Consider the following 13,456-nt stretch of genomic DNA (forward strand, 5'->3'; position numbering starts at 1 on the left):
CACATTCCAATTTTACCATTTTTGTGTTGCATCAGCCTGATTACGTATGTGATGTCACAGTCTTGCACTTTTGACCACATGCAGGGGATGCACCTAAATGTACCCCTCCAATTGCATTAAGTTCACATGGAATGCATGGAAGTAGGCCTGCGGAAGATATGAATGAATTTCATAACCTTTGCATCTTAATTATTGAGGGTAAAAAAAAATCTCATCTGTTACTGTAGTACTTTTGTAAAGTTGTTTTTATCAAACCTTGTACTACTGGCATCTAATACACAAATGTTCCTCATCTGTCCATAATATCAATCTAAAGTCTTCAGACTTTACAATACAAATTCAGCGGATCTCACTCTCTGGTGCTCTTCTGCTTTTGGCCAGCAAAAAAGCTAGCTTGACAGTAACAGTAGCAAATTTTGGCATTTACAGCATGACTTATAAATATGTGGTGTACTTAGATCAAGACATTACTTGTTCTTGGTCTAATTGGAATGCACCTATATACTTGCACCCTGGCCTGGATGTCACAACCAGTTTGCACAAAATCAAAATACCAGGTGCCACTTTGCAGCCAGCTAATGGGGGAGACTGGCTGAGTTCTTTCATATAAATGTAACAGAGTGACATGTTTAAAACATTCTCCGAGGCCCTATAACATAAAAACAGCTTAATTCAGCGGATTTCACTTACTTCCAGGTTAGCAGGACAGACTGATAGCATAGTTTATCCTAATGATCCCAACATGAAATCTGTGAAACAGGTTTTAAGTGACTGGTTTTATTTTGTTGCCTCTGAACAATATTCATTTATGCATAGACTATTTAGGAAGATAAAGTAATTGCCAAGTTACGAATAGAATAGCAATTTGTTGTCATGAGCATTTTTACAAAAAGAAAGTGAAAGTTACATAAGTTGCTAAATCACAGTGTCTAAATTAATGACATAGTCATAAATAAGAAGAAAAAAAAGTACAAGTTCATCACAGTTCAATTAATGACTCCTGGGTTCAGGGTATGCTGTAAAACTGGGCCAAATTGCCACATAGGGCTGGGCCAAGACAAACACGCTGAGACAAGATCTCTATGCTGGACCATTGGAAGACCCAGATGCACCTCTGAAGCAAGGACGAGACCACCACAAAGTCGAGACCTTCACACCGAGCTGCTGGAATACCCAGAAGGTGCCGAAGTCCTCCAAGAATTCCACAGCAGGACAAGAAGGCACTCCAGGCTGACATCGCCCTCTTGGGCAAGACTGCCTGCCAGCCGCCAGGGCTATACTGCCATTCCAGGCTGTTGGAAGCCATCTTGTCGCTGGACGTGGGCTGGGAGAAGATGTCTTCTGCTAAAGTCGTTAGAAGAATATAAGGTGCCATAGTAAATGGAAATATTTTTTAAAAGGCATAGAAAGAAAAAGAAGCCAACGGAGTAGACTAGCTCTGGGATCCTGGGCTGAGATGCTCACATGTTGTGCTGCTACTTGGTCACTATCTTGAAAAAGGACGGTTTGTAGAGATGCCAACTTTGTAGGTTCAATTCCACACCACCTGAGACTACCATGAAGGACTCTCCTTCTCAATTTCTCCCCTCGGCTGACATTTCTTTCTATTTAAAAAGCTGTCCTGTAGTCCAGCAGCTCTATGATAACTTTACCTTTTAATAATCCAGAATCCCAGGCTAATGCTGTGGGGCCTGCATTCAAATCTCTCCAAAGCAGGTGGTGAAACATAAATTCAGTAAAGAAACTTGTCTAATGACGACCACATAACCACTGACGATTGTTATAAAAACCCATCTGGTACACTAATGTCCTCCAGGGAAGGAAATCTGCCATACTTAACTTATCTGACCTAGATGTAACTCTAAGCCTACCACAAGGTTGACCCTAACTGCCGTTTGGGCAATTAGAGATGGGCACAAAAGGCTAGTCCATCCGGCAATATCCAAATCCCAAGAACAAACTTAAAAAGAAATTATAAATGGAGAAATTTAAGGAGAGACGGTCTTTTTTCAAATGTTGTCTCAGCAACACCACGTCAATGAAAATTGTACCAGTGTGTTGCTTCATCACCAAAGCATACGGAGATAGAAGACAATTCAAGTTATGATTCAACTGCCTAAAATACACTGCTGATAAGGCTCATACATGAATGACGACAGCTTGGGTAGAGGTTAACATAATATTGTTAACTGTGGAAGTGTCTCCCAGCAAGATTCAAATATCTTCCAGAGATGAAAGATAGGTTAAATGCTGATGTAGAATATAACTATAAAACAAAATTATTGCATCAAACTTAAGTCTGCAATTAACCTGTAATTAAAGCTCTTCTTCACTTGCCTTTTGTGTACATTTGTTTCAATCTCTGCCGGATTTATGTATAATTACATTTGCAATTTTCTTCCATTCTTGTGTGAAGGTGTGGACTTATGCCAGAATTTAGTTTTATTCACTATTAGCACAAGTCTGTTGCCCAAAATGTCCTCATTCACATAAGTGACCATGAACTTGGTAATCTATTCATCACAGTACACCACAGATAATTCATTAGTATGCACTTTCAAGACAGATGACTGAATAGTAGCTAGGAATATGAACCTACAAGACCTTTTATTTCCTAATCAATAAATGTTGCAAATATTTATAATGTATAGCATTTTGGCTGTGATAAACTCAAAATTCACCACAAATCAAGACCAAAACTGGAGACCTTCCTGATCTGTACATTCTATCACTGTGTGGAGGTGCCGTTGCTGGACTGGGGTGGATGAAGAAACACCGCTCTGAAAGCTTGTGATTTCAAATAAACTTGTTGGACTATAATCTGGTGTTGTGTGACTTCTGACATTGTTCTACCACCATTCAACACTTGGAATTTCCTTTCATTTCTCTCTAGTCTAAGTGACACTTATACTGTTTGTAAGTGTCTAATGGTGGAACTACAAAACAATTGCTGGAGAGTGGGGTTTTACATCTGTTTTATCTGGAAAATTGAGAAGGCAGATACCAAATCTACCTGAATAAGATAAACTGTATAAATAATTTAATAAAATGAGAGCATTGGTTTTATTGATATTTTTGGGTGTCCAGTAGCTGCAGAGCCATAATCTACAATGAGACTTTAAGAATGAGAGAATTATTACATAAAAGAGCAAAGCAAACTTGGTTAAAGATTTAGATTTGATTCCAAACAGTATGAAAACAGGCCCTGTGGCCCAACAAATTCACACTGTCCTTCTGAAGAGTAACCCACCCAGCCCTTACATTTACCCTTGACTAATGCACCTAACACTCTGAGCAATTTAGCATGGCCAACTCACCTGACCCACACATCTTTGGATTGTGGGAGAAAACCCACACAGACACAGGGAGAATGCGCAAATGCCACACAGACACTCATCTAAGGCAAGAATTGAACCTAGGTCCCTGGTGCTGTGAGGCAGCAGCTAACCACTGAGCCACCCCAGGGAAAAAAAATTAAAAACAATCAATGAGGGGATAAAGTTGATCTAACTATCAGTTTACCACTCTACCATAGGAAAAAATTATAGTGGTATTAAGGGAAAGTACTTCTAACACTTTCTTTGAATACTATATCAATAATTGAGCCTTTTGTTCATTGTACATATGCCAACTCTTTGATAGATTTTTACACTTAGTCCTGCTTTGCTACATACTCCCTTAAGTTTGGCATTTTTTCATCCATTTTCCATTTGAATTATATTGAATCTTCTTCCACCCATCTGTCAGGCAGTGCATTCAGGCCATAACAGCTTGAGGCATATAGTATAAAACTGACACCTCATTTTATTTCTGCATCTTTTTCCAAATATCTTAATTCTACATCCTTTTATTACAGACCTTTATATCACTGGGAACAGTTCCTCTTTGTTTTCTTGTATTAAAAACCTTCGTGATTTCAAACACCTCTGCTAAATTTCCATTTAGTCTCCCTACTCTTGAGAAAAAAACACCTCAGATTCTGAAGCCTTTCCAGTTACCAAAGTTCACCATCCATGGTTCCATTCTAGTGAATCTCCTCTGCAGCTTCGCTACAACTAACTGAGCTAAACCAATTCCTGGCTCTTAAAGCAGGAATTGGTTCAGCTCAGTTGGCTGGATTGTTGGTTTGCTGAGCAGTGTAACACCAACAGCATGGGTTCAATTCCCATCACTGGTTTGAGGTTGCCATGAAAGACTCTCCTTCTCAACCTCTTCCCTTCCTTGAGATCTAGTGGCCCTCAGGTTATATCACTGAATTATGCCCGAAACGTCGATTCTCCTGTTCCCTGGATGCTGCCTGACCTGCTGCGCTTTTCCAGCATCACATTTTCAGCTCAGGTTATATCACCACCAGTTGCTTCTCTCAAATGAGAGAAGCCCCTATGGTCTGGTAAAACTAGAGCAACACAACAAATTCTTAAAGCATGCAATATTCCAGTTGGGGCCTTACAAAGTTTGTCAAGATTTCACATAACTTTGACTTTGTACAATGCTTCACTTTATAAAAAACAAGGAATTCTGTATGTCTTGAAGACCATTTTCTTAACTTATTCCTCCACCTTCAACTTGTGTACACACCCTCAAAGTTTCTGTTGCCACACCTCAGAACAATACTGTATAGTTTATGCCATTTCACACATTCCTCAATCTTCCTACTAAAATGTGTCACTTCCTTGAATAAATTTCATCTGCTGGGTGTCTGCCAATTTCATCAGTTTATTAGTTCAAATATCAAAAAATAGGGATAAAAGACTTGGTTAATGAAACCTCAAGGAAGATGTGGCAGCTCAATGTTTTGGGCAAAATCTCAATGGTTCTGCCCAAAAAGGCCAACACCGTTTATTTGTATTTCCAGCAGTTATCTTGTTGCCTTTAATTGCAGAAACGTAATTTATTTAACTTATCCATTAAGATAGCTTACACATAACAGCATTTATAAAATGGTGGTAAAAACAATGACTGCAGACGCTGGAAACTAGATTCTGGATCAGTGGTGTTGGAAGAGCACAGCAATTCAGGCAGCATCCGAGGACAGGCCTGTCCTCGGATGCTGCCTGAATTGCTGTGCTCTTCCAGCATTTATAAAATGGTCTGACAAAGTCGACAGCAACAGGTACAAACAGATTCGATTGGGGAAACCACTTGGCCTGTTTTTCGCCAAATCATGCCGGAGACACCACGTTGTTCCCTGTAGACGTCACCTCCGGGATGGCGGCCTCTCGACCCGGTCGTCGCTCCCTTGCAACCGTTTAAACCGTTTCTTTTTGAAAGCGAAATGTTCGCGCGTTTTCAGTCTACTACCCACAGTGCCCTGCGCATGTCCCCACAGTTGTGGCGCTGCCGAGCATGCGCAATCAGGGAGGGCGCCGCCATTTTCTCTTCTCTGCTCTAATGGGAACGTTTTAACCGATTGGTGCCGCGCTTTCACGGTGTTTCGGGTGGCCGGGCGCCTCACGCGGGCACGGGGAGACACCGAAAGGGAGTTTTCTTGCAAGAAAAGACGGTGAAAATGTAAGTGAGAACGGTTAGAGGGGCCAAATGCAGGTCCTTTGTGCCGCCTCTAGGTGTCACGATGGGGCTTGTCGGCGCTGGGTGTGTTTGTCTCCCTCTATCGTTATATTCAGACAGAAAAAATACTCGGGGAAAAAAAAACTTGCAATCCTGTAGCTAAAGAAATCTCCCCAAAAGGCGGCCCCGAAAAATAAAAATCACCTCGCCGTCCGAAGGCCCGCTTGGGGGAGGGGCGGTTGCGGCGGCTGAGTCCTCTCTGGGGCTGGTTGCTAGTATGCGGGAGGTGAGGCCGGGCCTTTCCTCTTTGTTCCCGCGGCTCGGCTCCCCGGCTGCGGCCGCTCCACAGCAGCGCCTGCCTTCCTTCCCACTCACTTCCCCTCCCCCGTCCGTCCGACTGCCAGTGCCTTCCTCCCTCTCTCTCTGTGTCTATCGCCAGGGCCCGCTCGGTGGCAGTAAATTGCAAAGAGCTCCCTCTATAACCGGGCTGATCGCAGGCGGCAGGGCAAAGTGGCGGGTTATTTCTAACGGGAGATTGTGGGGGGGGGCAGAGAGGGAATGGAAACATATCGCTCTCGCCCTCCCCATCCCGTCGCCATTTTAAGCAAACCAGACTCATTTTTAATGAAGCTTTACAATCTTAATCCAACAAACGATGGCAACCCTACCACCCACCCCTCACAATACCTACCTTCCAAAACTTTTACTTCTAGTATGAATCAATCTAGATAAACAAATCCATTATTTGCAAATGCAATATGTCAAGTGTCTTTGAGAAGGAAGTAGCACATAGTCTGGCCTGACTCTCGCTTTGGTGTTAAGCCTAACCTAAGCAAATTTACTGTAATCAACGTAGCGCTTAAATCAAAAGATTAAATAGTCATAATGGTTTATAAATATTTTACATTAATTAAAAGTAGTGAGTTGTCATTTTATGCAAAATATTCCACATTTTAAATAGGAAGTATAATTATTTTAAAACTTGTTAAATTATGCATTTACCATAACTATTTCTCAACTATTACAAATGTAAAAGGCCTAGTCAATTTTTAATCTGAACTTTTAAATTGAATTGTAGCCATTAAGACTTCAAGAATTCCTGCATTTTCTCAGAATATGGCACTTGACTGAACTTGGGGGTAAAAGACAGCAACAATTGTACTGTCAGCAAATTTTTCTAACCTCCTAAAGTTGTTTTTATCTATTTCAAGTGGATGTTCCATGCACTTTGAGGAAAATGTATTCTTGTGAGTATCGGTAGGGTGTGCTGAATACTTTTTTTTTAGCTGCACAGTTCCTGATTTGAGAAACCCAATACTGTGTAACAACATCAGGATTATTGTTTTGGAATTGCAAAATATGAATCTTGACATAATGCTTACAGACCTAAAAGTGCAATCTGACTGTCAACTGAAATGGGCAAAGTGTAGATTTGCAGCTGTTTCTGAATTGCTGTCAAGTTGCTATGCTGAAATAACTCTTAAAATTTGAGGGCAGTATTAATAGAATAATTTGTCCATCTGTTGGTTCAGTGCAACTTGATCATAGGTAACAGTGTTTGGAGGTTTAGTGCACCATTTAACTTTATTTATCATGGAGTGGGTTTGAGGATATTTCACAACTACTTGCAAGTTTCATAAGAATTTACATGCCACTTTTTTCTTTGAAATTGAAAGAAAATTGGAGTTTTCCAAACCTGCAAGGGTAAAGTCTGTTTCCACATCAGCTGAAGGAACTGAACTAATGGTAACTTTATGCTGAACATTTGATGTCAAATTCATTTCATGTTGCTTGAATTTTAAACAAAAATTTTTGATAAAATGTAAATACCTATGCCAGATTGTAAAGTTACAACCACATCCATGGAAACTGGTTGTGCTGAGATGATCTCTTCTATTGATGGGAGCTTACCAATGTGAGGTGACTTAGGTGCTTGTTAAGAGGAGCCACACAAATACTAAATTAATAGGTGGGAAGTAGTGGTCGCCTAGTGGCATTATCACGAGACTGTTAATCCAGAGGTCTAAGTGATGTTCTGGGGATTCTGGTTCAAATCCTGCTAGAGCACCTAAGGGAATTTGAATTCAATTTGTGGTAAAAATAATTCTGCATGCCTGTCTTTCTCAGTCAAAACATTGAGTATAAAATTTGGCAAGTCAGTTGCAACTGATTTTAGTAAGGTCACGTTTGGAGTATTGTGTAAAGTTCTGGTTGCCACCATGTAGGAAGGATATGGAGAGGGTGCAAAAGAGATTTATCAGGATGTTACCTAGCTATAAGAGGAAGTTGGACAAACTTAATTGTTTTTACTAGAACATTGGAGGCTGAGGGGTGACCTAATAGAAGTATATAAAATTGAGAGGCATGGATAGGGTGGGTAATCAAGCTTTTTTCCCCCAGAGGTGGTGGCAGAAGCAGATATGTTAGCACAGTTTAAGAGGCATTTGGACAAGCATGTGAACAGTCAGGGAATAGAGGGATATACCATGCGCAGGCAGACGGGATTAGTTTAGAATGGCATTGTGATCGGCACAGACCTGGTGGACTGAAAGGCCTGTACTGTTCTGTGTTTTTTCATAAACAAGACTGATAGGGACCTATATCGTGAAGGTGTGGGCAAAATCGGTTTCCACTGTTAGGTTTAAAATGAGGCATTGTGCTAATCAGATCTGTCACTCAATCTTCCTATGCAGTATCTTTGTTATTTATTGATAAATATATAGGGCAGTAGTCTTTAATGTCTTTGTAAAAGTGACCAAAAGTTATGTGAAATAGTACAGTGAGTTAAATAGAATTGTTGACTTCTCCTGAGGCATAGTGTACTTAATTAAATTTCCAAGATAAGTGAGAGCTTGCTTTGTGATTTCATTCCTATAAAGTGATACTATATCTGGAATTGGATGGTTACATGTGAATTTGACATCAGTATATTCTTTTATTTCACTAAATCCTAGTATTCCAAAAGCTTTTGGAATGCAGTACTGCATTGAGTTCCGGTCTCCCTGCTAGATCAGTTTACCTACAGTTTGGGAAAGGCCCTTCAGCCCAACAGGTCCACACTGACCCTCCGAAGAGCAACCTACCCAGACCCATTGCCCTACCCTAAACTTACCCCTGACTAATGCACCTAACACTAAAGGACAATTTAGCATGCCAATTCACCTAACCTGCACATCTTTGAACTGTGGGAGGAAACTGGAGAACCCAAGGAAACCCATGCAGACATTGGGAGAATGTGCAAACTCCACACAGTTATCCGAAGTGGGAATCGAACCCAGGTCCTTGGGACTGTGAGGCAGCAGTGCTAACCACTGTGCCACCCATGCTGTAGGAAAGATTTTGTGAAACTTGAAAGGGCTTAGAAAAGATTTGTGACGATGTTGGCAAGGTTAGAGGGTTTGAGCTATAGGGAGAGGCTGAATAGGTTGGGGCTATTTTCCCTGAAATGTCTGCGGCTGACGGGTGACCTTATACAAGTTTTTATCAAATCAGGAGTATGGATCGGGTAAATAGCCAAGGATTTTTCTGCAGGCTAAGGGAATCCAACACTAGGTTTAAGGTGAGAGGGGAAATACTTATAAGGGACTTAAGGGTCAACTTTTTGATGTAGAGAGTGGCGCATGTATAGAACAAGTGGTGGAGGCTGGTACAATCATAACATGTAAAAGGCATCTGGATAAGTATATGAATAGGAAGGGTTTAGACGAATACGGGCCAATGCTGGCAAATGGGACTAGATTCATTTATCTGGTAATAATATCTGTTTGGCACGGATGAGTTGGACTGAAAGGTCTGTTTCTGTGCCGTGTATCTCTATGACTGTAAATTTTAAGAAATGTTGACTGAAGTCCAGTTGAGAACTGGCTATAGGTGAAAAAGCTGGATGATGGGTGTAATGTCTGCAAGAGCTGAACATCTGACTATTTTATGATAAATTTATATTTTACGCTGAGTTTGAGAGTGAATGTAGAATTGTGATGTAACCAAGATTTTAGAAAGAATTTTGAGTTAATAGATCACAAATAAGTTGCGATATTTATTTATAAATTCAAATAGTCTTTCAAGGGTATTGGTGAATTTGGGAGGGTTGAGAGGACTGGAACTTTCCAAAAGACAAGTTGAGGGACTTGGGTGTTGGGTGATGGCACCAAGCAATCAAAAACAGGATGAGGTTGATACAAACAAGTGAACAGGGAGTTATGTCAAAGCCCAGGAGATGTCAAAATTAGTTTTGCAGCTGCTGCACCAGTAGAATGGTATATCATTTCAGTTGCAACTTGAAAGCAGCCACCTGCTACTTAGAAAATTCATAAACGATGAGCAGAATTACTACTGTGAAGACATTTTCCTTGTAAATGAAGACTATAATAGGGTAGAGAAAGTAAACCCAGAAAAGATGATCATGAATTGCGATGATGTACATGCTCGTGGTTCTGAGAGAGAAACTTAGGATATGTCCAGAAATATTTGTTGAGACTGTGTGATTATCAGCTGGCTGGGTTGCCTTGAATGACATTTGAAACCAAGACTGTTTTGCCACTGTACTGCAATTGTTTCCTGAGGGCATGGTTGGAATGCTAGAAGGATGAAATCAAGTGAACAGAATGGTCTTCATGTGTATTGACTTATGAATATTAAAAGGACATTTAACTGCTGCTTTCTCCTGAGTGACCTTCAAAAGATGGTGTAGTTGAGTGGGTGGAGAAGTCACTTAGAAGTCATGTTTTCCATTATAAATAACAGTAATTAAATTATAATTACTATTTGGTGATGAGCTACAATGTTAAATGTTTTTAGTCTCATTTGGCTTCACCCTAATGGGGGATAAACAATTGCCATAGCAGATCATAGCTTTTGAACTTGACCACCTTGTGTAGTTGCAAAAAAAAGTGTTATTAATTGGAATGGGGAATGAACTTATCCAGGTGTATTAGCTTTAAAACTGTGATGAAAATCATTGATTAAATAGTCAGGGGCTTTCCAAGTGAAGGGACTTAAGCAGAGGAGATACATTCCCATGGGGCTGAAAAAAAGAGCATCCAACGGTTGAGCTCCTTGAATGCAATTAAACTGAGATCAAGAAAGGAGACTTGGCATAACTAACATTTAAAAGAATTGATCTGAGCATAAAGATATAGAGATCTAATAAAGAAGTAAGTAGGGGGGATGAGAGTGAGAGAATAGAATAATAGCTAACAAATATTTTTTAAAAGTAGTTAGTGGCAAAGTAGGGCTGATTAGGGACCAATTAGAAGGCATTCTTGTGATGATGTTGCTGTGGACCAAATGACTACTTTTCATTTAGCTTCACTAAAAGAAAAGAAAATGCTGCATAAGTAGCAATATAGGAGTAGTGACTTTGGATAAAATGAAATCGGATAAATATATTATTAAAAGTTTGGCGGACTTCAAAATAGAGATGTTATCTGGTTAAGATGGATTCCATGCCCTGGTATAGAACAGAGCCCATGAATTGTGGCTCTAACCACAACTTTCCAATTCTCCTTCAATATGAGGGTGATGCCATGAAATTGATGGATTGCAGATGTGACAGGCTTTTTTTTAGAATTGGGGAAATAAACTTGGTAACTACAAGCCAATTTGCCTAAGGTCTGTGGAAAACTTGCATAATGAATTGAAAAAAATTAATTAGTATTTGCAAAAGTATATGCCCATAAATTAAAATCTGTTTAGATTTGTTAAAAGAAATTCATTTTTTACTTGTTTCATGATTTTGGCAGGAAGGTTGTGGAGAAGCAGTATTTAAGTGCACTAAGGCAGTTTTTAAAAAAAAAGTATTGGATCTTTAGCTTTATCAATAGTCACCCAAAGTGTGAAAGCAAGGAAATTATCTTGAATTATTATAAAACACAAGTAAACTCTCAGCTGGAGTATTGTTCAATTCTGGGTACTCTGCTTTGGAAACATTTCAAGGCATTTTGAAAGAATGAAGAAGAATCTTTGCAGTATTATTCTATGAACAAATTCATTTGTATAGACACTGACAAAATTGGAGTAGTTCTACTTCGATAAGAGAAGATTTTAAAATGACATCTGATCAAGATTTTTAAATCAAGATGGAATCTTATGAAAGTTTGCTTGTTGTAAATTTCAGAACTCCACGCTGCCGTAAGAATATAGTGTTTTAATTTCCTCTTCAAATATTTACCCTTTTCTTTTGAAGATTACTATTGATTCTACTGCCATCAACTTTTAAGTATTCCATATGACAAGAGCTTATGCAAAAGCATGGTTTCCTTGTGTTACCATTGGATTTTTTTTAAACCAATCTTCTCACATCTATGTTCACAGATTCTGCCACTTGAAATTATTTCTCATTTTTCTTCCAAAAATATAATACATTCAAAACTTACATGACCAATATTAACACTGTATACAAGTGAGTGATAAAGCTGTTTCTTCTAATATTCCTCAATACATTTTAGAACGATTATCAATATTTACAGTGTTTATTACTTATCAAATGTACTGCTTGACAGAACTTTCACAGGTTCCAATCCTTGATGCAATATGGATAAGGCATCTTAAAACATGCCTTATCCATATTGCATCAAGGATTGGAACCTGTGAAAGTTCTGTCAGGCAGTACATTTAGAGTGTCTGTTCTCTTTTGCAGTTTTCTGGCCTATCTTCGAAGAAAGGGAGCGTGGAATCAACACTGTTACAAACATTATATGATGCTGCTATTATTTTTGTTCATTTGAAGTTTTAAACCTAATAATAGATGGTATAAAACCAGAAAAGTTTAGTAATTGCATGCTTTTTCTCTAATAGAATTTTTATTGAATTATTTGAAAACCAGGTTCTATTTGGTGCCACTCACAGTAAAAACAAATCTGGTGCTTTTACTGTTTCTAAAGTGAACTTTAAATTATATTGTCCTGATTTTGTAAACTGTAAAACACCACAATAAATGTTGATAACTTTTTGTTTATGTTTTAGCTGCCATGGCGACTGAATCGGAAAATGTGGCTGTGGAAGAGTCCGAAATGTTTACGAAGGTCAAAGAGCACAAAACTTATCAAAGACGACGAGAAGGTGGACAGCCAGAAGATGTCGATGGGCAACAGAAAGAATCGGAGGGTGGTGAGGTAGCAGCGGAAAATATGAACAGCAATGTGCAAGTGGTGATGATGCAGCCATTGGACCCTACACTACTTCAAATGAAGCAGCCAATTGAGGGTGGAGCTCATGAGTCAGACACTGTAGATGACACACAGATTATCACATTGCAGGTTGTGAATATGGAAGAGCAGCCAATAAATCTTGGGGAGCTGCAGCTCGTGCAGGTAGCCCAAAGCAGCATTGATGAACTGCAAGGAAACTATGAAAATGAAGCTCCCAAAGATGGACTTCAGGAAGGAGATCCTGTAATCTGTCATACTCTTCCCCTACCAGAAGGCTTTCAGGTTGTGAAAGTAGGTGCCAATGGTGAAGTGGAGACAGTGGAAGATGGTGCAATAGAAGTGCGAGAAAATGAGGATGCATCTGCTGCCTGGCAGAAAGATCCTGATTATCAGCCACCTGTAAAAAAAGTCAAAAAGAAAAAAAATAAACTACGTTACAAGGTGGATGATTCCAAAGATGTTGACTTATCTGTATATGATTTTGAAGAGGAACAGCAGGAAGGTTTACTTTCAGAGGTTAATGTAGAGAAGGCAGTTGGAACTATGAAGCCTCCAAAACCAATGAAGATTAAGAAGAAAGGTATAGTAATGTTACAGTGTTTCACTCCCAAATTTTACATATCAATTGCACCACTTCAAAGTAATTTATTACTGCATGTATGGAATATTTCTGAGGGATGTGATGAAGCTCAGGATGTATGCCTTTCTTTCATTTGGGTGATATTGGTAGATGTGACAGCGGGGTTTGAATAATTGCATAAGATCTCTTAAAATTGTGCAGTGCTTAGTTTGATCTTAGA

General features: G+C 39.4%; 2 protein-coding genes across 4 annotated transcripts in view; one reads left to right on the forward strand and one right to left on the reverse strand.

The window, feature by feature from the left end:
* Nucleotides 1–757: 757 nt before the first annotated feature.
* Nucleotides 758–6,127, reverse strand: LOC122558739. Its single transcript, XM_043707532.1, has 2 exons — nt 5,713–6,127; nt 758–1,344 (listed from the first exon to the last, which is right to left on the reverse strand). Exons 1-2 carry the CDS (start codon nt 6,125–6,127, stop codon nt 1,007–1,009), a joined length of 753 nt encoding a protein of 250 aa, XP_043563467.1. The 3' UTR covers nt 758–1,006.
* The window catches only part of ctcf (CCCTC-binding factor (zinc finger protein)), a 41,875-nt gene continuing 33,804 nt past the window's right edge, over nt 5,386–13,456 (forward strand). Inside the window, exons 1-2 of one of the 3 annotated variants that reach the window (XM_043707054.1) lie at nt 5,386–5,511; nt 12,472–13,236. In XM_043707054.1, the coding sequence (XP_043562989.1) occupies nt 12,477–13,236 (760 nt within the window). In that variant the 5' untranslated portion in view covers nt 5,386–5,511; nt 12,472–12,476. Of the gene's footprint in view, nt 5,512–5,576; nt 5,795–6,719; nt 6,756–12,471; nt 13,237–13,456 lie in introns of those variants that run through there. The other 2 variants (XM_043707055.1, XM_043707052.1) reach the window with 2 other exon arrangements.

The sequence above is a fragment of the Chiloscyllium plagiosum genome, chromosome 17 (assembly GCF_004010195.1).
Source record: "Chiloscyllium plagiosum isolate BGI_BamShark_2017 chromosome 17, ASM401019v2, whole genome shotgun sequence".
Lineage (NCBI taxonomy): Eukaryota > Metazoa > Chordata > Chondrichthyes > Orectolobiformes > Hemiscylliidae > Chiloscyllium > Chiloscyllium plagiosum.